At 44.2% G+C, this 22,291-nt stretch overlaps 1 protein-coding gene across 5 annotated transcripts in view; it reads left to right on the top strand.

The window, feature by feature from the left end:
- ETV6 (ETS variant transcription factor 6) overlaps nucleotides 1-22,291 on the top strand; it is a 165,014-nt gene that overhangs the window by 40,237 nt on the left and 102,486 nt on the right. Inside the window, exons 2-3 of one of the 5 annotated variants that reach the window (XM_075901018.1) lie at nucleotides 20,279-20,443; nucleotides 20,624-20,753. The exons of 1 other annotated variant lie outside the window; for it this stretch is intronic. In XM_075901018.1, the coding sequence (XP_075757133.1) occupies nucleotides 20,717-20,753 (37 nt within the window). In that variant the 5' untranslated portion in view covers nucleotides 20,279-20,443; nucleotides 20,624-20,716. The remainder of the gene's footprint in view (nucleotides 1-20,278; nucleotides 20,444-20,623; nucleotides 20,754-22,291) is intronic. 3 more of the 5 variants (XM_075901025.1, XM_006115482.4, XM_006115483.4) reach the window with 3 other exon arrangements.

Raw genomic sequence — 22,291 nt, forward strand, 5'->3', positions numbered from 1 at the left:
CTGTATGTGCGTGGTTGCTGTCTTGCAGTTGTGTGTAAGGACTGGAGCATAGCTTCTGGAGCACTGTGGGGCTTTTTTCAGCTGATAGACTCTATATAAACATTATTATCCTGCCCTGCTGTGGTAGGTAAAGTCCAAATCTTTGGGAAAGAAAACTATTGCCAAAGAAGCAGGTGTGTCAGTTCCAAGCAGCCCATAAGGAGCAGCTATAAGTTTGTACTTTGCCTGTTTACTCAGGGTTTTATCTGATCCTCTGTTATACAACTCAATGAAAAAGAACATTCATTGTGGCAGTTCCTGCACAGCCTACTATGTAGGCTACACCCTGAAACACTGAGCCATCCCAGTGACAGACTGTGGGAATTTTGGGTGCTCTTACAAGCTAAAGAACTGATTGATGTGCCTGAATATTCTAAGGAAAGGTGTGCAATTGATACCTCCATAGATAATACCGCCTGAGTAAATTGTGGGCACCCACTGCCCTATAGATAGGGCAGATAGTTTGATATAGAGAGAGATCATCCGTCATTTTGGGGGAGAAAAATATCAGTTTGCTTCAGAAAAAAAGATGCGATTTCCCACAAGATAAAATGTTTTCGAAAATTTTGTTATGGTCTCAGTTGAAACATTTTGTATCAATTTTACCCCTATGATTTTTTATTTTAAAAATAATATAAATAAATTTCAAAACAAAAAATATTTTAAAAACAAAAAAATCATAATGTTTCATTCCAAACAAGCTGAAATAGACCCATAGGTCATTATGAAAATGCTTTGTTTTGATTCCCTTCACACACAGGAAATTTTATCAAATTCCATCCAATTAACAGAAAGTTTTGACAAAAAAAACAAAAAACAAAAAACAGTTTTGCATCAGCATGGTTTTCCATTGCAAAGTTTTGACCAGCTCTAATTTTCCCAGAGGCCCAGCAATAGGTCTGTGGGAGAGAAGTTGTGATTGATCAGTTATTTTTTTGTGCCGAGCTTTGAAAATGTGCAAAGCTTTGTAACTGTGTAAGTATGAGGGGAAGCGGAAGGAGGAGGCCGGGCTCTGAGTGTTTGTAGGGTTGCCAGGTGCCTGGCATTTTCGTCACCTTCTGGCTGGGGAAACTTTCATCTCAGGTGTCCGGTATTCTCTGAATATTTTTACCGGCCAGGAGGCAAAAATACCAGACTGTCTGGATGAATACTGGACACCTGGCAACCCTAAGGGAAGGCAGCGTGGACTAGTGCATAGGGAACTAGATCCTGGCTTTGTTTACACTACAGGCTAGTTAGGGTTGCCAGGTGTCTGGTTTTCTAACGGAGAGTCCGGTTGGGTCCTCTGTCCGGTGAAAAAAATCCAGAAAACACTGGACACGTGCAATGTCCGGTATTTTCTGGTTTTCCGGCGCAGCGCTGGATGGAAGCCTGGTGGGGTTGGAGGGTGTGACTGGGAGGCGGGGCGCGATCAGCGCTGGGAGCTCTGGTTGCATGTAAGGAGGAGGAGGGGCAGCCTGGTCCATGCTCCTGCGTGCTGGTCAAGCGTGTGGTGGCGCCGCAGCCGGACTGACTGGCGTGGGACGGGAGCGCCCTGAGATCTGCACAGCCCAGGTTAGTCCTGCTCCCCACCAGCTGATTCGCTCCCCCGCCCCCTCCTAGCCGGCTGGTTGGTTGATTCTCCCCAACTTTTCCTCCTGGTCTTCCCTGGCCAGTCCCTCCCCCACCCCCCAGCACCAGCTCTGCCTCCCGCTGGCCAGTTCCTGCTCCGGATCTTCCCCTGCCAGTCCTGCTCCACCCACCGCCAGCCCTGCTTCCGGTGGCCAGTTCTCCCCTCCTCCTCGTCCTGAGCTCCCCTGGCCAGTTCTGCCCCCGCCAGCCCCCCCCCCCCCCCATATCCCGCGGCCAGCCTCATTCCGCCCGACCCCCACCCCACTGACCAGCCCTACTTCCTGTCAGCTCCCCCTCATTTCCCCTGGCCAGCCCCATTGCCCCTCCCCCCCGTTAGCTCTGTTTCCCAGCCCCCCCTCCGCCCAGCCAGCACTGCTCCCCCCTCCCCTCCCCCATGAAGCGTGTCTGGTATTTTTTTTATGACTATCTGGGAACTCTAGCTAGGATGTGTCTCCCTGCTCATGGAGACATACCCAGGCTAGTCTTTATCTGAGCTAGCACTCTAAAAATAGCAGTGTAGCCATGAGCAGTGACAGCAAAGACTTCAAGTACAAGGGTTACTGCTTCAAGTACCAACCTGCCTGAACCCTGTGGGTTCCCGATGGCTAGCCCATCTGTTTGCTGCCACTACCTGTGCTATTGCGACTATGCTACTGTTTTTAGCATGCCAGCTCAGATGAGTGCAAGTGTGAGTATGTCTCCATCAACTGTGAATGATACCCCGAGCTTGTGGTGTAGACACATCCTGAAAGTCAGGAGCCCTACATTCTGTTTTATGACTCTGCCACTGACCTGTATGACCTTGGGCAAGTCACTTTCTCTCTGTGCTGTTCTTTCTACTTCTATTTAGATTGCAAGCAATTTGAGACCTGGAATGTCATTTGCTGTGTGTTTGCACAGTGCAGCCCTGGTCTTGGCTGGGTCCTCTAGGTGCTGCTGTGATGCAAATATAATTAATATAATTAAAGCAAATAATGATATTAAATAATTTCTTGTCCTTGTATGACATTTGTAATAAAAGGCTGGGGAGGTTCTGGTTGGTTTTGGTAGTATATTCCCATCACTGAGCTTTGTAACATTACTACCAACTAGGGATGTTAAAGACTAGTCGACTATCTGATAAGCATTTGCTTATTGGATAGTCTTTTGACTAGTCGACTAGTCAATATTCTCCCTCCCCCTTGCTGCCTCTATGAAATACTGGGGACTAGTTTTTGCCACTGGGGACTCTTGTGCATTTCAAAGCAGGCACATGCATGCAGCCTGGAGTCAATGGGACTTTCTGCTGGTTCCGGGCTGTATGTGGAGTTCCACATTCCTTCCACAGGGACTCTTGTACATTTCAAAGGAGGAATGCAGACGTGCCTATCGATTAGTCGACTAATCAGTTAACCGCATTTTAACAGCCTTACTACCAACCTTTATTTCTTATTTGCTTTCTGTTATTCTGGCACTTTGAAGGATTCTGGGGAAAGAAAGCAGCATAAAATCACAGGACCAGTTGGGCAAATCCCGTACAAACAGGGCTCATGCCAGGATAACTCATGTGTTTTTGTTGTCAGCTTAAAAAAAAAAAGAAAAAGAAATCCAACTAATATGCACAGAGTGAAAACCTCAGACCACTAAGTATAAGCAATGGCACATGGCAGGGCTTGGGGTTGTAAGAGATATTTGGATGCCTGTAGAAGTATCATGTGACTCTGAAAACTGGGAATGTTCCTGATTTCAGGACTTGTCCCAGTAGCCTTGTTGGTGGTAGGAGGGACAGGGGGCCATTCTGTTAGTTTTTTTTTTTTTTTTTTTTTTTTTTTACCTTCTGTGAAAGTCTAACAGCTTGGCTCAGCCCCCATTTGATGAGGTTGTTGCATGATCGATGCTCCTTCTTTCTGCACTTGCAAATGCTAAACTGTTTTTTAAAGCAGTTTTGCTACCACCGTTTAGTCATGGAAAGAAAACTGCCTTCATCACTGGATCCCTGCAATCCCATTGCTCTGGGGAGGTTTGTAGTATGTTCAAGCTAGTTCTACAGCAAAGGAGGGATGGCAATCTGGAACGTGCTCATAATACACAATGCAAATTGTTGAGGGTATGGCTACCTGGCAATAAAACCTCCCTGGCTGGCCTGCGTCAACTGACTCAGACTTGCGGAGCTCAGGTGGTAGAGCTACGAAACTGCAGGGTAGCTAGGTAGACTTGGGTGGGTGTGTGGGCTCCGACCCCTCTCCCTCTCCTTCTTCCCGCTTTCTCCTCCTCCCTCCCCCCGCCACGACCCTGAGTTAGCTGGCAGCTGGGGGTGTTTCACTGGAGTGTAGACATACCTGTAGTGTGCAAGCAAGTCCTATTGCCCAATTGTTTCTCCCATGATTTGAGTCAATTACATAATACTCTTTATTTTTTAATGCCTCTGCTTGCCATAGCATTCCTGGGTGTTGTACATTAGAAATAGGTATTACAAACACAAAATGACATATCAACCACTAAGAGCTTTAGATTGCATGCATGTGTCATGCCTCTAGATTAATTTATTTGTTAAAATCACCTTTTCCCTCCTATTTCATCCTTTGATTTCCAGAACAACAACCACACAGCCTTAATTAGTGATCAGTTGGATAGGGAGGAAAGATGGTCTTGTGGTTAAGCAATAGTCAGACAATCTGGCTTCAATTCCTGGCTCCCAAGCAGGCAGTTACCATGTGAAGAAGGATAAAGGCATTTATGAGGCAACACTTCCATTCAGCAAGAGGTCTTATTGTCCAAAATAATGGGCTCTTTCAAAGATTTCTGATTTATTGTGATTCTGGAGTGCCCACTTGTCCAAATGAGCATAGGACAACCAGAGAGGGACTTCAGAGTGTCTTTTTGGCCAGTGACGGTGTCACAGCACATCTGCAGCTGCAGAGAACAAAATATCAATAACATGGGGAATTAAAAAGCAAAGCAGAAAGGGAAAGGAAGTAATACAAAATTCAAGGCAATGAAATTGGAGTTGACAGGAAAAAGTAGGAGAGAAGAATAGATACATTGATACTTTGCACTTGTTCATGCAGCCTTCCTTGAGCACATTATGATCTTTATTTCACAGATGAGGTAACTGAGGCACAGAATGATGAAGTGAGTTGACCGAGGTCACGCAGCAAATAAGCAGCAGAGCCAGGAATTAGAACTCAGAAGTCTTTATAGCAACTTCAGTCTTTTGGCTCTGGCCACAATCCTTTTCCTTTCGTCTTCTCTTCCTGCTTACTCCCTTTCTGCAGCACTACTCTTTCCTTTGCTTGTCTGTACAGCGGCTTCTGCTCTGCTCCTTGGCTCAGACCTGCTCTGCAACATTACAGGAGATGATCCACTTTCCCTCTCTCCCATTTCCAAGGGCAGGGAGTGCCCGTGGAATTCCCAAAGTTAATAAGGCCTGCGTGGGATGTAGCAGGTCACGTGGACAGGTGGTAATACCTGGAAGGCATCTCTCACTTTCAGAGCAGTTGGCAAACAGTCATTAATAACGCTCCTTCTTACACAACAAAATACTCCACCTGCTCAGTTCATTACTTATTAGCTTCAGGCAGGAACACTGCAGATTTGTTACTGGCAATGGTCAAATTATTAGCGCAGGCAGCGTTCATGGAGGCAAAAGCATTGCGTAAAAAGTCATCACCTGACCCCGTTGTCGTCCCTAATGCACAGGCCGGGTTGGTAAATTCAGTTCCTGCTCTCCTCTTGTCACCTGTACCTACAGGAAAGGTTGTATGGAAAGGAAGCATCAGCCTCTTTTCAAAGACAGAAGAAAGCAAATCTTTTTTCCTTGTAAAACAGTCGTTCTGTGCCAGACCCGACCGCCTGTGTAAACATACAATGTATATATTTGAAGAGCCCTTAATGTCCTGCCAAAATCTACAGTCCTGAGCTGGAGGGAACTACCTGTTATGGGAAATAAAAGTTTTACTCTGTCTCAGGCTCTTGTTCAAGTTGTTAATGTTACTTAGAAAAAGAAAACACTTACAAATTACTTGATACATCGATTTGGAGAGGATTCATCTACTTCTTGATTGCCTTCTCGTAGCAGTGGATTACTAATTGATTACTTATATAACACAGAATGATAAAGCGTAGGTATGGAGGGATCCTCTTAGCATCAGCAAGACCAGTCTTCCCTACACCTAGTGTGAATCACCCCTTGCCAGTTTATCCTGCGTATTGTATTTTAGCCATTTCCCTTGATGTCCCTTGACCTCTCTCAGTGAGTGGCTCTTCCTCTGTTATTCCAGTATCTTACTCCCACTGCACTTTTCCTTTTTTCTTACATAAACTTGCCATTCTTGAAACACATCCTAGATCAGCCTCAAATGTGTCTTTCCACTTCTTTATTATTATTTGCTTTTGGCAATTTCTATTGATCTGTCATATTTCTCTATTTTGGTAGTTCCTTTCATCTTTCCTTGCAAGACAGATCTTCTGACTTTAATGATGCTTGCCCTGGTCTTTGTATTTTCTCTTTTATTTTTTATCTTTTTAAGAATGAAGAACCTATTGTGCCATCTCCAGCATTCCAAGGGAAGCCTCACCGATTGTCTTCATTTATTCTTCTCTCTTTGACACAATTTTTTTTCTGGCCCCATTGACCTCATGTTGTTTTTGTCGAGGTAGGTGGCCGAGTAGATCAAATACAAACAGTGCTAACGGTGAAAGGAAGGCCGTAAATGGTTTCCATGTGGATTCTGAATGGCAGAGTAGATTAGTGGGAGGATAATCTTCCCCTGGAGTTTCTTCTGCTGGGATTTCTGAGGGACAAGTGACCTTAATAATTCTTCTGATGTTTTCTGATGGCAAACAAATAATTTTCTATTTCATTCCTGGATTAGCTTATCAAGAAGGTTATGTATAATTGTGTTTTGAGATCTACCTCTGTGGATGTGGAATACCCATATGCATGTCTATCTTTACTGATTCTATTTGGCTTTCATGGACACGCAAATGGATTCGCCCATGCTTCCACTGTGCCTCGCAGCCATTCTCTTTCAAGCTGCAGAGGAGTAGATTCAACACCCTCTGGAAACTCAGTACCATTTTTAAAAATTGATACAAGGGGTTGCAATTGAAGAATGCTTAGCACACTTCCCACGGCTATGACTGAGCATGTGGCCTGCACAGTGTTTGCAGCTCAGGGGGGTATGAGATTAGGACTGAGGCAGAGTTTCTGCATTAATCATGACTTCCTTAGAACTGTCTCCATTTTGGTTGATTGTCCTTCATCCTACAGACTAAGCCTGGAGCCCAAAGAGTCATAAAATATTGTCCTGGCCAAGGCAAAAGCAGCAGGTCAGTACCGTTTTTTTTCTGGAGAGTAAACTTTTAAAGATGGCTTCCCTATTGGATCCATAGACTCAGCAATCACACTATTTATGGCCTGTTTTATTTAAAAAGAAAATGCAGCAATGGCGCTCACAGCCCAATTCCTTGATTTTAAAAGTTCTTCTCAAGATCTGTCCTCAAACACCTTAAATTACCAGTGATCTTCTTGCCTGTTGAAAGTGTTAGCTGTCCTTTGAGGAGGCCACAAGAGGCTGCTAAACTATGTTTCTCATGTTGTCTGGATATGGGATGAATTAGTGTGTGATTGACCACAAACAAATTTACTTCTGTGTCTTATTGCATTTACTTTGAATGTTGGATGTATTGTACTTTGCAAAAGATAAGTGCTATATTTCAAGGTGCAAATTGTTTTCAGAACATTATGCATATATGCACTCATCACCTTAATTTTCAAATGAAGAGATTTTGGGAGAGCTAGTGTGGGAAGCCAATTTGGATGATTCTGCTAGGAAACAAAGACTGTGGGTCTGATTTCACTTCCACTGATGTTCACCGGAGGAATTCCATTGCCTGTAGCAGAGTTACTGCAGATTCACACAGATATAACTGAGATCAGGAGATGGACTTTTAACACTCCTGAGAAAAGTTCTGCATTTCAGAATTTCCTAAGTTAATTACATTTCAGGGGGTGAATTTCAATGTATCCTGACTCTCCTTTTGGTTTCCAGCAGCGAGTATTAAAAGAAGCTAAACGTATATTAAAGACTTTCCTAAGACTACTTGTAAGATATTGCTATAGCTGCCACAAGGAAATTAGGGATTACAATTCAGATAGATTGTATCCATGTGACAATGTCTTAGATGTGGTTCACAGCTGGGTGCTTATGTGGCCAGTCAAGAGATATCCAAATGCTGACCAGCTAATTAGCAGAGCACTCACAGCTAGGCTGTTTCTATTAGTGGTGTACGTACACATGTCTCAGTGCACATAAAAATTATTCTGCACATGCATGGACAACATTAGAGCGAGCATTGGTCCACGCTATGAGAATATTTGCGGACACCTGCTCTGGAGTAATCTGCACTATAATTTAAGCTCTTCAAAGGAGTTATTCCTCCCCCCAGTAAAAGTACAAAAAGCCTTTCCAACACTCGCAAAAATATAATTATGCTGTTAGCCCTGTGGATGCTTTGGGCATGCAGCAACATTGCATGTTTGTACTGGACTGAGGACTCTGAAATGCAGCAGAGTGAAACCACTGTATGCTGTCATCTCATTTGTGACCCACTCAGTGGGGAAAGAGTCATGAGGAGCAGCCCCAGGTTCACTAGAACTATGCGGAGCTCCCTGGACATTGTACTGTCAATCCTTCTCTCTGTCTTTGCTGCTTAGTTTCATGGCCTCCAGAAATTTTCCAGTGAAACCATGTGTACATGAGTGAAATTAACATTAATGGGCATTCAGGGTGTGATTCCCATGCATGCAAGCAAGATTGCATAATCACCTTATGGCAGTAGTTACTCCCTTTTGCAGAGAACAAGAACAGGGAAAAAATACTGAGCTACATCTCTCCATCTTGCAGCTGTCCATGCCTGAGGAGACTGTTCTTTTACTGTACAGCCCTCTCTATGTGCAGCCCTCATTCTACCACCACCTCAGCCGTTTCCTCTGTGTAGATTCCACCTTAAAACCTTCCTTCCCCCCTTTAAGATTACAGTTGACTATCCGTGATCATGTCCACACTTCAGAGGTTTTCTCTCACAGTCAGGGGCATAAAATCCACACACAGCTGTGCTGGAAACTGCCCTCTCCCCCCCACACGTTGATGCACTTGTGCTGATAGAAGAGTGATCCGGTCGGCTTAGCTGCAGTTGTGTGGAGGGCTGATGTAGGGTTGCCAGGTGCTCAGTTTTGAACCAAACAGTCCAGTATTTGAGCTGTCCGTTCGGGAAACAAATTGAAAAAATATAAACGAGAAAATAGAAATGTCTGGTATTTTCTAAATAAGATGTAATGTAGATTGTGATGTAATGTCAGGTGTATCCGGTATTTTTGTTGAAACCATCTGGCAACCCTAGGTTGATGTGCTATGTTGACAGAAAAACTCCTTCTGTCAGCATAAGCTATGCCGACGGTAAGGAGCACGACTGGCATAGCTACATTGTTTGTATTTGTTCTGAAAACTAGACCTCTGCCTCTGAAGCCTTGTTTGGGTACTTTGAGTTATGGACATACTAGGAGTTGGGTAGTTAGAGGAATTATCATACTGGGTCAGATCACAGGTCCACTTACCTCCGTATCCTGCCTGAGAGTGGCCAGGAACAAATTGTTCAGGAGAAGATGCAAAAACCTCCTCTCCCTGCCCTGCCCAATGCAGGACTCTTTTTCAGGCACACATGCCTATGGCAGGAAGTCAGGGGGAAGGCAGAGTTTCTTTTTGAGCATGTCTGGGTCATCAGCAGAAGTGGGTTCAATAAAAGATATTACCTCACCCACCTTACCTCTCTCATGTCCTGGGACTGACATGGCTGCAGCTACATGACATACAATGTTTCCACATTGGGCAGATGAATCCCAGTTACCTCCTGCTTGGATGCATCAGGGCCACTGGGTCCAGGTCACAACTACCATGCCACTGATGAAGAAGTCATCAGTGAAAAATGGGTGTAAATGCTACTATTCAGATTCAGTGGTCTTTTATACCCCTTTGCATTGGTGTAAATGTCTGCTACAAGTGCAGGGCAAGGTTATCCAGGACCCTTCTCTCTTAGACACTGTGCACTAGGTAGCTAGCCTATCTGTAGATAATATTCATGCTGTTAATATACACGAGTAATCCTTTTTTTGAATTCTACTGAGCTCTTTGCATTGTATTAGCCTCTGACAGTATTTCTTTCTTTACCCCTCCCACATATAGCCTCAGATGGAAGCAGTGTGTGTGTGTGTGTGTGTGTGTGTGTATAGTTTAGCTAGTTAGTGTTTTAGCTTGTATTTGCTAAGTTGAGCCATTTGTGCTGTGCTTGGACAATAATGCAACCATGTCACAGCATTTTTGACAACCCTATTGACCTCCGTTGGCTGCATTTCCACAACACTTGAATGAATTAATATTGCTGTCTGTAGCATTTTAATTTAATTAGATCCACAGATGTAATCGTCTGGGGGAAAGCATCCACTCCCTCCTGTGCTGAACGGCAGTACCTCTGTGGTTTTCGTTTGCCTGGGAAATCGCTGTAGCAGGGAAGGAGATGTGAGGGCAGGGCTTTCCTACCTGGAGATTCAGATGCAGTCCAAAGGGAGGAGGCAAGGAGGAACTCAACTCCATGAAATCACTAAGGTCACTAAAACAATCTCAGCTCTCTGTGTTCAGAAAATGAGATGCTAATCTTGTCCCAGGGCTACTTTGCATAAGGTCCATTCCAGATAGCTGTGTTTTTTTTAATTTCTTAATTGCTGGTGGTGTGCTGATTAGGTTGCTATAGATTTGTTGTGAATTGCTGTATTAATGGGACCAAAAATGTGTACAAGTCTGACGTGGAAAATTAACAAGGAGATAGAAATTAGGAGGGGGGGATTTAATTCACCCTCCAGTGCTGCGAAGTGCCTGTGTCCCTGTTCCAAGGTCTAATCTTCTTCCCTGTAAGTAGCCAGAGTACATGACTAATGGCCTAACTCAAGCCCACTGAAGTCAATGGATGTTCTTCTGTTGACTTCAGCAACATAAAATCAAACCATGTGAGCAGGGACATGGCTTGGAAAATATACCCAATGCTACACTTGCTCACCAGGCTGAAATCCACTGCCTCTCTCCTGTCTCCCCCCCCCCCCCCCCCCAAGCCATGCCCCCTTCCTGCTCAGTTTCCCCGTTATTCCTAGCAGCAGCCTTCCCAGGAAATCTCTCCACCTTCCTCCTACTTGTTGGCTGCGAATGGAGATGGCAGCAGTGGCACTGTGTCTCTGCAGACTCAGACAGATGTCACCATGCTGCTTCCAGGCTGTGTGTGCTTGGACCATTGACTTTTGCAGCCTTGCTTGGCTTGTTTCTGTTTTACATGAAAACTCGGGCTCTGCCGAGGCTGATGACCGTCCCATGGGAAAGATTCCCGCTCGCTCCGATGGAGGGGATTTCTCAGTTGCAGGGCAGAAGTACTTTCCTTCCCTGCAGCCAAGGGACAGAGCTGGAACACCTGTGAAGCCTCTCTCTAGGACAGCTACTCAGCCTCAGGACTAAGCATTCCTATTAGGGTGACCAGACAGCAAGGGTGAACAATCAGGATGGGTTGGAGAGGGTAATAGGCACCTTTAAAAGACAAAGCCTCAAATATCTGTGCTGTCCCTATAAAATTGACGCAACTGATCGCCCCAGTGCCTACGGAGTTAGGTCTCTATTGCCAGAGTGACAGTGCGAGAGTTTGAAGTCCTGTTATTCCCAGGGCAGTGACAACAAACATCCTTGGTACCAGAGACTATCCCTATACCTCATCCAGGAGGGATCAGTTGTCAGAATAAAAGGGCAGGTAATTCACACTTCGTTTCCCCTTATTGACCTCTATGGGATAGCCATCAAGGTCCAAATTACTGTGTCTCCACCTATTGGTGAAATAAACTCCCTAGGACAGTATACATAAAAGAGTGTGGATCAGTGGTTCTCACCTGGTGGCCCATGAGCTACTTGTGGCCCAATCGCCATGCAGCTGCAGCCCACATGACATCCTCAGGGCCATTCAGTAGTGTATATGATGTGGGTGCAGCCCACGTAACACATAGAGAGTTGCATATGCAGCCTGCAATGGTTGAAAATCACTGGTCTAGATAAACAGGAAGAGCAAGGAGGCAGACACGTAGGGTGACACAGAGATAAACAGACTGGGAGGTAAGCGTACACAGTACACTCCCAGTCATTTGAATGGCCTGGGAAACAATCCAAACTTTCAGAGTGCCGGGCATTCAGCTAAATGGAAATGCTGTTTTGAGGTGCAGTTTCCCTGATACAGAAATATGGAAGGGAGTCGTGCTGATGTTTGCTTAATACTTTGTACTTTGTTAAAAGATAAAAATATACACCATTCCCGAGTCTTTAAAACACCAACATTGCGTTCAAAACTACCATGAATATAATTTTTTTGTGAATTAGTAATTATCTGATTTATTGCTATCTCACTGCCAAACCATTGATGAGCACTAACAGGTACTAAGAGGCTAATTGAGGAGTTATACGTGATTAATTAACATATGGCTACATAAGGGACACACTGTGGATTTGGATAATTAGAATTTTTAGGTAAAGGGAATTAGAATAACTGGAATTATACTTCCACTATGGGAAACTAAACCCTGGCACTGTATGATATCATTACATATAGAAGAGGAGTGGCCCTATATGCAGGGATCTAGACTTGATATTGGCCTTTAAAATATCATTTTGGGGCTAGGCATGCTAAGAGGTGGGTATTTAATCTTGTAGTCAATAGAATTACTACTCAATTAGTTGATAGGCAACCCAGCTCAGTCCCAGCTAAACCCTGACAGATACTTTCACAAAAAATCACGATCATGGTGGGGAAAAAAATTGGTTGAGGGAAAAAAAAAGGAGGCCAAACTTGTTGAGCAAAATAAATTCCTGCGCTCCCTGCTTCCTCTGCCCCCACCAGATGCAGCAGGGGAAGAATGTCCCTGATGGCCTTTCATCTGAGAAAAACAAAATACCGGACATTTTGCATGTCCGGTATTTTCTGGGGTTTTTTTTTTACCAGACTGTCTGGGAAAAAACCGGACACCTACCAACCCTACTGCTGCAATTCTACAATTTAAAAGGCAGTAGGAGCCAGGCTGCCTGCCTACCCAGTTCCTATTACATTTTAAATGCACAGCCTGTAGCGGCTCTGCTTCCTGATACAGAGGCAGCAAAGCAGGGGTGGGTGGGAATGCAAGGAGTTGACTCGACTACTCCCTTACATCCCTATTTGGGGCTGCTGAACCAAGTCAGCCATCTTGCTATCCTGAAAGCTACTGGACAGGTCATGTGTCACTTTGTCTCAACAACTGAAAAATATTCATTCATGAAATGCCATGCCTCCATCTCCTTTTGAGTGTCCTGTGATTGGGGCTACTTTTGCATTTGTACATTATGGTTTTTTCAGTGGTTGTTTTGCTTCTGCAAACATATATATCAGTTTTTGTGTGTGCGGCTCCACTGGACTCGGTATGTAGGGACTAAAATAGGATGGTCAGGCTTTTACGTTTCCTTGTGGGACTTGGAAGCTGGAGAGTGTTACAGGCTAGGGCTGTGACTTCTGGGACTACAGTGGCCTAATTTAAGTAGTTTGAGCCTAGGGAAAAGCTGTTCTTATTTGAAACTCCACCAAATTTCTGATTTTTTTAAAGTGTACATACAAAGTTAATGACCAGCAGGTTTAAAACAAATAAAAGGAAGTTCTTCTTCACACAGAGCATAGTTAACCTATGGAACTCCTTGCCTGAGAAGATTATGAAGGCTAGGACTATAACAGGGTTTAAAAGAGAACTAGATAAATTCATGGAGGTTAAGTCCATTAATGACTATTAGTCAGGCTGGGTAAGGAATGGTGTCCCTAGCCTCTGTTTGTCAGAGGGTGGAGCTGGATGGCAGGAGAGAGATTGCTTGGTCATTACTTGTTCAATTCACTCCCTCTGGGGCACTTGGCATTGGCCACGGTCGGCAGACAGGATACTGGACTGGACGGACCTTTGGTCTGACCCAGTATGGCCGGTCTTATAAAGTGCACTGGAATTTTGCCAAAAATAAAATGACATCCCCCCAGCTCTTCTGACTTGTCCTGTGGTCTTCGCCTCCATGTTCCTGATTCAGACTTTCAAACAACCCATAGCAGCTTCTGTCCCCAGTGGATTTTTCCCGGTTTTTCAGACTGAAGTCAGTGTGTGCTGGGACATGACTTTGTGAGTTTAGCCAGTGGTGTGTGAATGTTTATGACTTCAGAAATGATCAATGTAGCTTATAGTTTCCTTACTTGGTGCTTTGATTTAAGGACTTTCCAGTAAGTGGGCACCCAGCACTCTATATTCCGATATAAAGGGCACAAATTAAATGTGTTGTCCAGGTCCTGTCTTAAGCTCAGATTCAGACACACTCTTAAGCACATGTTTAAATCCATCTCTACCTACTAGAGCACTTAACCATGTGCATAGGTTAAAGTCTAGTGGAACTTCAGCATCTGCTTAAGGGCTGTGCTACCTACAGCTGTATCCCTCAAACTGTTAGCAAGCCTGTTATTTGGCTGGATGTCCAAATACCACTAGGCTCCCTATCCTAACAGACTGGGGACAATGGAATAAACCCCAAAGGTAGGGTATCCATGAAGGGTTTTAATTTATTTATTGTAATTGGCCTGAGGCTCCCTGGAAACTTTCCTAGCTTGCTAGGAGCTGAAGGGAAGCCTTCCAAAAGCCAAGACAACAGGAATTGTGCCAACCTGTGCATCCTCCTGATGAGTTTATGGCTGCAAGCAAAATATTATGGAAGAGTGATTTTGAAATTGTTTGTAAATTGCAATTATCTGAGGCTGATGATTTTGTGACTTGTGGGATATGGTTTTCCCAGTCTATCCGAACAGCTTGTAAATCTGGAAGAGAATAGCACTTTGCTCTTTGGTAGCACTCTTCACTAGCAATCTTCCCTGACAAACAGTAATTAACCGAGTTATAGGGAATCAATGGAATTTGCCCAAGTTTATGCAGCAAGTCAGTGGTATAACTGGGTAACAGGCCGAAGCATATTGACTCCCCACCTGGTCCTCTAACCATTACCCTACAGCGCCACTCCCTAGAGCAGGCATGTCCAAAGTCTGGCCCACGGGCCAATTGCGGCCCATGTTCCGGTTTAATATGGCCCCACAGGTAATTTGGCAATATCTATCTTTTATGGCCCCCAACGAATCCATATGTATTGAGATGAATACATTGTAAAATCTCAGTTAATGTCAGTTGGTCTAAATCAGTTATAAATATATTTGGACACAACATGTATACTTGGTGTTATGTTCCTGTTCATATTTTTTTAACTTAAAAGTTGACAGACAACCTTTATGACCAATAATATGTAATGTACTTTACAATGTTCCTGACATATATTTCAGCTTCTTGGATTTTTTTTTTCATCTGGCCTTCAGATATGAAAGGCAGAGTGATTTAACACCTGTTTAGATTTGTCATCCATGTGACAAAATGAAAAGTATGCTGTTTGCAATAAACTTTGCATAAAATAGTTAATTTGCATTTAATTTTAATGGTTCAAAGAATGTCAGGCAAAATGGTCGGCCCTCACGCATGTTCACTTCATCAAAACTGGCCCTCTTTGAAAAAAGTTTGGATACCCCTGCCCTAGAGGCTTTACTGCAAAGGGAAATACTAAATTGATGGGGGGAATAAATAGTTTAATTAACTATAGCATCTGCCTCTTTTAAACTGTCAGGGTATGTCTATACTAGCTCGTTAATTCGAGCTAGGTAGGCAAATGAGGCAACTGGAGTTGCAAATGAAGCCCGAGATTTAAATATCCTGGGCTTTATTTGCATGTTCCCATCCGGTTGCCTTTTTGAAATTTCACTAGCCCAAACTCACTGCCGTGTGGCTACACACAGCAGTGAAACGTTAATTCGAACTAAGCCCTTAGTTCGAATTAACTGTTACTCCTCGTGGAATGAGGAACCCCCGTCTTCACAGCAAGCCCATTATTTCAAACTATAAAGGGCTTGCCATTCTGACGTCCCTGTAAACCTCGTTCCACAAGGTGTAAGGGACATTTCAGAATAGTGGGTTCTTTCAAAATTTGGCGCTGTGTAGACAGTGCCAAAGCATGAAATAAGCTATTTTGAAATAAGATCAAAATAAGATACACAATTTGTGTAGCTCAAACTGCATATCTTATTTCAAGCTATGGTCCAGTATAGGTACATTCTATGAGTCCATTGACTTCAGAGGAGTGATAACCATTTATACCAGCTAAGGATCTGGTTGTATAACCTTAAAATGGTAATATCTACCTATTTACATAGTTTGTTTTGTTTTCTAGAACCCATAGAGGAAAGTGAAGTAATTTTGGAGATGTGGAGATTTTAAATGCGCCCTAAAATAGGATGGATTTAACAAACACCTTCTGAAAATGTGGGTCTAAAACCAACCAAGCAATCAAATATGACCCTCAGTATTCACGTTTTGGCTTAGCCAGAGGGTTGTCCAGTGGCTGAACACAGGGTTAGGGTAGGTCACAGAACTAGAACGATACTTACTCCTTTACCACTTTGTTGCTGACTTGCTGTGTGAATTTGGCCAAATTACTTACGGTCTCATTTTCAAAGGAGCTGAACTCTACCTGCTGGTGACTTGCTCAGGACCTTTGGAAATCGGTCCAGTAATAACTATGCAGTATTTAGCTAGGAAGGGCTGCATTTTCAGGATATATTTGTTAAGTCTGTTCCACTGTAGTATGCACTTGCTGGTCTTTCTTCAAGGCATCTTAATGCTGAAATTGCTTAGCTAATTTGGGCCTTAGATGTTCTATAATTTAGGATACCCATCTGTAAACTGGGAATATCTAATGTCTGTAGAGTCTCTTTGATCTTTGTCTTAAAGGTGCTGTACCAATACATAGCATTGCTATGGGAGGAGATTTTAAAAGGCATAAAAGAGAGTTGGGAGCCCAGCTGCTGCCTGTGCTTTTGAAAATCTCACTTGCAATTATGGCTGTTGGACAACCTGCTACTGTAGTCTGAGTTGTGATGGAAATATTGACTGTGTCCAAATGAGCCCACATTTTGATTCACAACAGCCTTCTTTGGTCTCTTTTCTATTTGTCCTGAACATATGAATACAGGAAAACAATGGATCAGACACATTCACTTAGCAATCTCTGTGAAATGGCCCTTTTTTGGTATAATGTTTTTTTAAACACCACAGGCTAAGCGGTATAGCATGGGAAAAGAAGCATGATAGCTTCATATAGCACAGCATCTCTGCTGATGCATCCTGCCTGTCGTAGGCACAGCCAACATATTCTTCTTCTGATATCCAGAGGAAGGGTCCTCTGGAGCGCCTACTGTTCCTCTCTGAAGCCCTGATTCAGGAAGGTGTTTAAATGTGTGCCTAAGTGCCTACCTGAAGTGAGGCTTGAGCTGCAAGTATGGCTTGCAGGACAGGCCTGCCCCACCCGTTTAAGGTTGACGGAGTCAGGCTTCTTGTTGCCTCTCTTCCCTCTAAAGCAGAAGTTTCCAACCTTTTTCTCTCAAGGACCCCTTTGGCATCTTACTAAGCGTCCATGATCCCGTTCATGTCTGGTACTACCTGAATGCCCCGCTGGTGTGAGAACATACCTGTAACCCCCAAGGAGATTACTTAGATTCCCAGGGCCATGTCTGCTGGCAGCTCAGGGAGAGGTACTCTGAGTTTGCCTTGGCTCCCCCTCCCTACCAGGGTCAGAGTCTGCCCGGCAACCCATAGGGAGTGAGATTCCCCTCCCTGGGGGAAGGAGAGACAATTGTTGAGGGGAGTCTGGAGCCAGCCAGGGAAAGGGGAGGACTGGCTGTGGGGGAGCTAGTAAGCCCCAGGCCTGCATGCAGGGTTCCACCTGGGAACTGGCCTCTAGGGACCTGAAGGCAGGATCCCTCAGCTGGGTTTTATGTCTCCACTGTTGAGTCCCAGTTTATGGAGTTTGCTGGGAGGCTTCCCCAGCCAGGCTAAGTTGGCTCTCCAGCTTCCTGGGTGAGATACCCCACTGCATGCCCTTACACATGAATCATGAGAGAGAGAGTCAATGGCAGAAAGCACCATTTTGAAGGCAAGAGGGTGTCCTTCATGAGGCAAAAGTGCCACAATGCAGTTCTGGCACATTCCGGCTTGGACTCAAGATGGACCCTTCGTAACTCATGATGGGCTCCTAGGTGCCTGAGGACCCCACTTTGGGAACCAGTGCTCTAGAACAGTGGATTTCAGCCTTTATACCTTCGTGGAGACCTAAACATTTTTGAATGGAGTTGTGGACCCCTTTGGAAATCTTAGATCTAGTCTGTGGACCCCCAAGGGCCCACAGACCACTGGCTGAAAACCATTGCTCCAGTGCATCTGTGCAGAAGAAGGCATCAGTTTGGCCCTATCTCAGTAGGGTTCCTACTGGACAAAAGAGCAAGCTGTAATGCAGTTCAGGCACCTGAACCATGGATCACGAAAGGGAATGCTAGGAGGTGGTTGGTCTCATTTTCTGCCACCTCTCCATTTGTTTTGCATGTGCCAACTCTGAGAGAGAGCAAAACGCCAGTGAAAGTGCAAGGCTTCCCCTCAGTACCATTGTGGTGCGGACGTCTTTGGAACATGAAGCACAGAATCAGCCATCTTGGGCTGGGGCATAAATACCAAAGCTGAATAGTCAAAGGTCCCAGCCAGCTTTGTCCACCAGCTTTTTCACCATCTCAGATATCCCCAGGGTAAAATGTCCCAGCTTTTTAACTAAGAATCCTGTGTGATAAAGGGTGCTGTAATGAAATCCCTGGAGATGACAACTTCTCCACAGAGCAGAGAGAAGCCTCTTCTTTTTTCAATAGAACCTTCTCAGCAATGCTGTGTCAATATGCCTAAATCCAGAAGAGAAATGATATTGCCTGTAGGGGTCATTCATTCTCTATGTACAATCTGACCTTGGCCTTTCTGCTGAGTCGGACAGCAAAGATGCTAACGAATGTTAATTGTAATGGTGGTTTTTAGAATGTTGATTTTTGTTTATGTAGATTCTGAACTGAGAGTAACAATGCATTTCATTTGGACCTTTGAGCAGCTAACCCTTCTAGGTCAGAGTGCCCTGGACTTGGTTTGCCACCCTGACTAGAAGGTGAAAGGCCTTACTCTCCATTTCCTTTATTAAAAGACAAAGGTTCAGAGGAGACTGTCGATCCAGATCCCTAGCATGCTATTGTTTTTAAAAGAAATAACTTTCTTTTTCTTGTCAGTAAGTTTGTCCTTTGCCATTGGACAGAGACTGTGGTGAGGAGGGGCTTAGTGGTGATAGCTTTTACTGCATCCCTATTGAAAATGTGAAACGAGCAAGCATAGCTCCTTTTGTTCACATCTGTGCTAAGTTGTACTCCTGTCCTCAAAAATGTCAGCAGTCAGTGCAGCTTCTGGGAATAACACACGGAACCAGCAGGGGAGTATATAGCACATGATTTCTGTGCTCCTGCAAACATTGTGGCTTAGTTTATTTACAAAGGGTATAATTTGAGTGGTGATTACAGTACACATTTAAAATATGGAGGAACTTTCCCACTGGAGCACATAAAGTTTTGATCTTAGGCAGGGCTAGTGACAGACTTTGCCAGGCTCTAGGCAATGTGTGTGTGTACAGGGGGCGGGGAGGGAGGGTTCAGCTCCGCCCAGGAAGAGCGTGGCCTTAGGTGGAAGGGGTGGGACTATAAGCAGCCAGCGGTGTTCTGGTGGTGATTTAAGGGGCCTGGGGCAACTGCCCCCTTTGCCTCCTCCACCCCCTTTGGCAACTGTGATCTTAGGTTGCTGGACAAACTTGTTAGGGAATAAAACTGAACGGACGAAAGCTTGTGAAACTTGCATGACTTTTGCAATTCATCCCTCTAATAACACCGCGTGTATGATATAGCCCTTTCTCTCGCTTGTCTATTTTTAGATCTGGTCCTACTGTGCAATCCACATGGGCAGATTGCTCAGTCTGAATGGATTTTAATGGGCCTCTGTGCAAGCAGTATAGGCTGCCTGTATGAATCGCAGCAGCTCAGGACTGGGGCTGTTCCGCTGTGCGTGTGTGTGCGTATTGATGCTAGTGGGACCTTTCGGTACAACCATACTACTGACAACTCAATGAGTAGTAGTAATAATAGGAAACATCTTGTTAGTTGTGAATCTTGTGTAATACTTGGATAAACATTACTGTGCCTTTCAGAAAGTGGAAATGGGTACTTTATTAGACCGATTTTGTTTAGAGAAACTACTCTACAGTAAACGCTGAAGTAACCAGCAATACAAAATGGTTCTCTACAGCAAAGAAAATACTACAGCAAATCAACTAATTACTCAGTTTGGGTAGAATGTTCTGAAGATTTTTTTAAGTGTTAAGTATTTAAAAATTATGCCCAGAGCACTGCAGTGTGTGGTTAGGAGTTGTTGTGCTTTGAGCACTTACTGTAGAATGTTATGTGTGTAAAATACACACACACACACACATAGAGGAGCTCCTGTAAGTTTTACATTGACTTAAAAACCCTCCCCATAAACCTTCCCCATCGTTATGTTGTTTTCCCCTTCCTCCTTCAGAATACTTCTGAGAAAACACAGGGAAACTTATTGGGCCTTATCAAGATGAAAAACTGTCACCTTGAAAACTCTCTCTAGTCCTTGACTGCAATTTGCAGACTTGGAACTTCCAGGGATTTGAATGTCACGCCTGCAGAGCTATAGAGCAAGTGGACAAATTGCACTGTGAGTGGTTCCCTAGCCAGTCTGGTGCATAATAAGTGCTATTCGCCCCCACCACTCATACACACTTCCTTCCTTCCACCCACTTCCCCCACCCGTCCCCTGTTTTAGTTTCACACCTCTGTTCCAAAGTTCACATTGTCCTCTCTCTCTTTCTCTCTCTCGACTTCTTATTTTTAATAGCAGGAAAGAATTTCATACACACCTCCAGCAAGCCCAGTAGTGAATTACCCTTCCTCATCACCACTACATGTCCCAGTGCCTCGAGCGATCCGGATGGAAGAAGACGCGATCAGACTGCCGGCACACCTGCGTGAGTGTTAACTGGTGGCTCATGTCTTGGCTGGAGGAGGGCAAAGGGAGGAGGAAGTGGTTCTTCTGTAGAATGGGATGGGGGAACTCCGTGGTTAGACACTGAGAAAGTATGAGCTGTTTGTCTTTAAAACCTTTTGTTGTTGTTGTTGTTTGAAGAAAGGAAATGGCTCAAATAAAGTGAAAATGTACTTTTCCCCACACTGTGCATTCTTTTCATGGGTCAGGAAAAATACAAAGGACTGAATTCAACCATGGCTTTCACTTCAGTGGAGTTATACCAGGGCAAAATTTGACTCAGCAAGATCACCTTGGAGGGGATGAATCTCCCAGGGTTGGCTCACTTGGTGATGCACTTGGGCGCTATATCAGCACTTCTCCAACTCTGGCCAGCAGAGTGTTTTGATGCTGATGATGGTTCTGAGAGTGTTTACTGCTCCCAATCATATGATGCACATCCCGAGGCGCTTCACTGCAGGGTGCAAACACCTGCAGCTGTAAAGCCAGAGGTGTGAGCCTAGCAGGATGCTCACCAGGAAGCTGCTATGTCCAAACAGAGAGACTAACATTGGAATCAAAACAGGAGCTGATGGTGGGGCCAGAGCCTCATCTCATTGAAGTAACCTGCTGTCAGGCAGGGCAGTGAGAGGGGAAACAGAGTGAAAATTTTGCTTTTAGGGGAAAGGAAGCCAATCTGATTTAAAGTTGACATAATTGTATTAATTTGCTAAACGCCAGGTCTTCAGGTGCTCTGGCAAGACAGATAGCAACTCTGTTCTGTGGATGCTGCTGGATCATGTGGGGCAGGAATGACAACTAGGATTGAGATTTTAGAGGGCAGATAATCTATGAGACAAATTTTCTCATAAAATTTTCCCCATTACCATACAGCATAAGAATCCTTGCCCTAAAATATCCTCTCAGGCACACCTCGTCCCTGATGCTAGGGAAAGAATCTAGTCTTTCAGCACTTCTAGGGCACTGGTCTCCCTCCCCTTTGTCCCATGTCCATATACTCCTACATGTGCCCTGTCCACATCACCTATTGCATCTACAATAGTCACCTGTGTTTGCCTGTTGCTTCTTTCTGTACTTGTCTTCCTCCACTGCTACTCAACCCAGCTAATACCATGCCTTCAAAATTATTAGCTTGTTGGACAGAAAGCATGACATGTAACTCACATGCATACCCAACTGCCCAGCATGAAGATTTCCTCACTGAAAGGAAATTTTGACCCAACTTGTGACTTGACTTTGATAGAGAAGTGTGTTTGACATTTGCAAGTATCTTGCATTTCTGTACCTGTCTCATTTGTTGAGCTTTTATTAAAAAACAAAAACAAAAACAAAAAAACCCACCACTACTGAAGATTATTCAATACATTTATTTGGAAGATTCTTCCATCATGTTGATTTCCCATGTAGATTCTGAACTTCATGGGCTCAGGGAACACCCAGTCTTCCTTGTTCACTGCATACTATATACTAAATTGTTGAAATTCCTTTATTTTTGGAGAAAATTGTAAGACCAGAAGGGAT

This window comes from Pelodiscus sinensis, chromosome 1, assembly GCF_049634645.1.
Source record: "Pelodiscus sinensis isolate JC-2024 chromosome 1, ASM4963464v1, whole genome shotgun sequence".
NCBI lineage: Eukaryota > Metazoa > Chordata > Testudines > Trionychidae > Pelodiscus > Pelodiscus sinensis.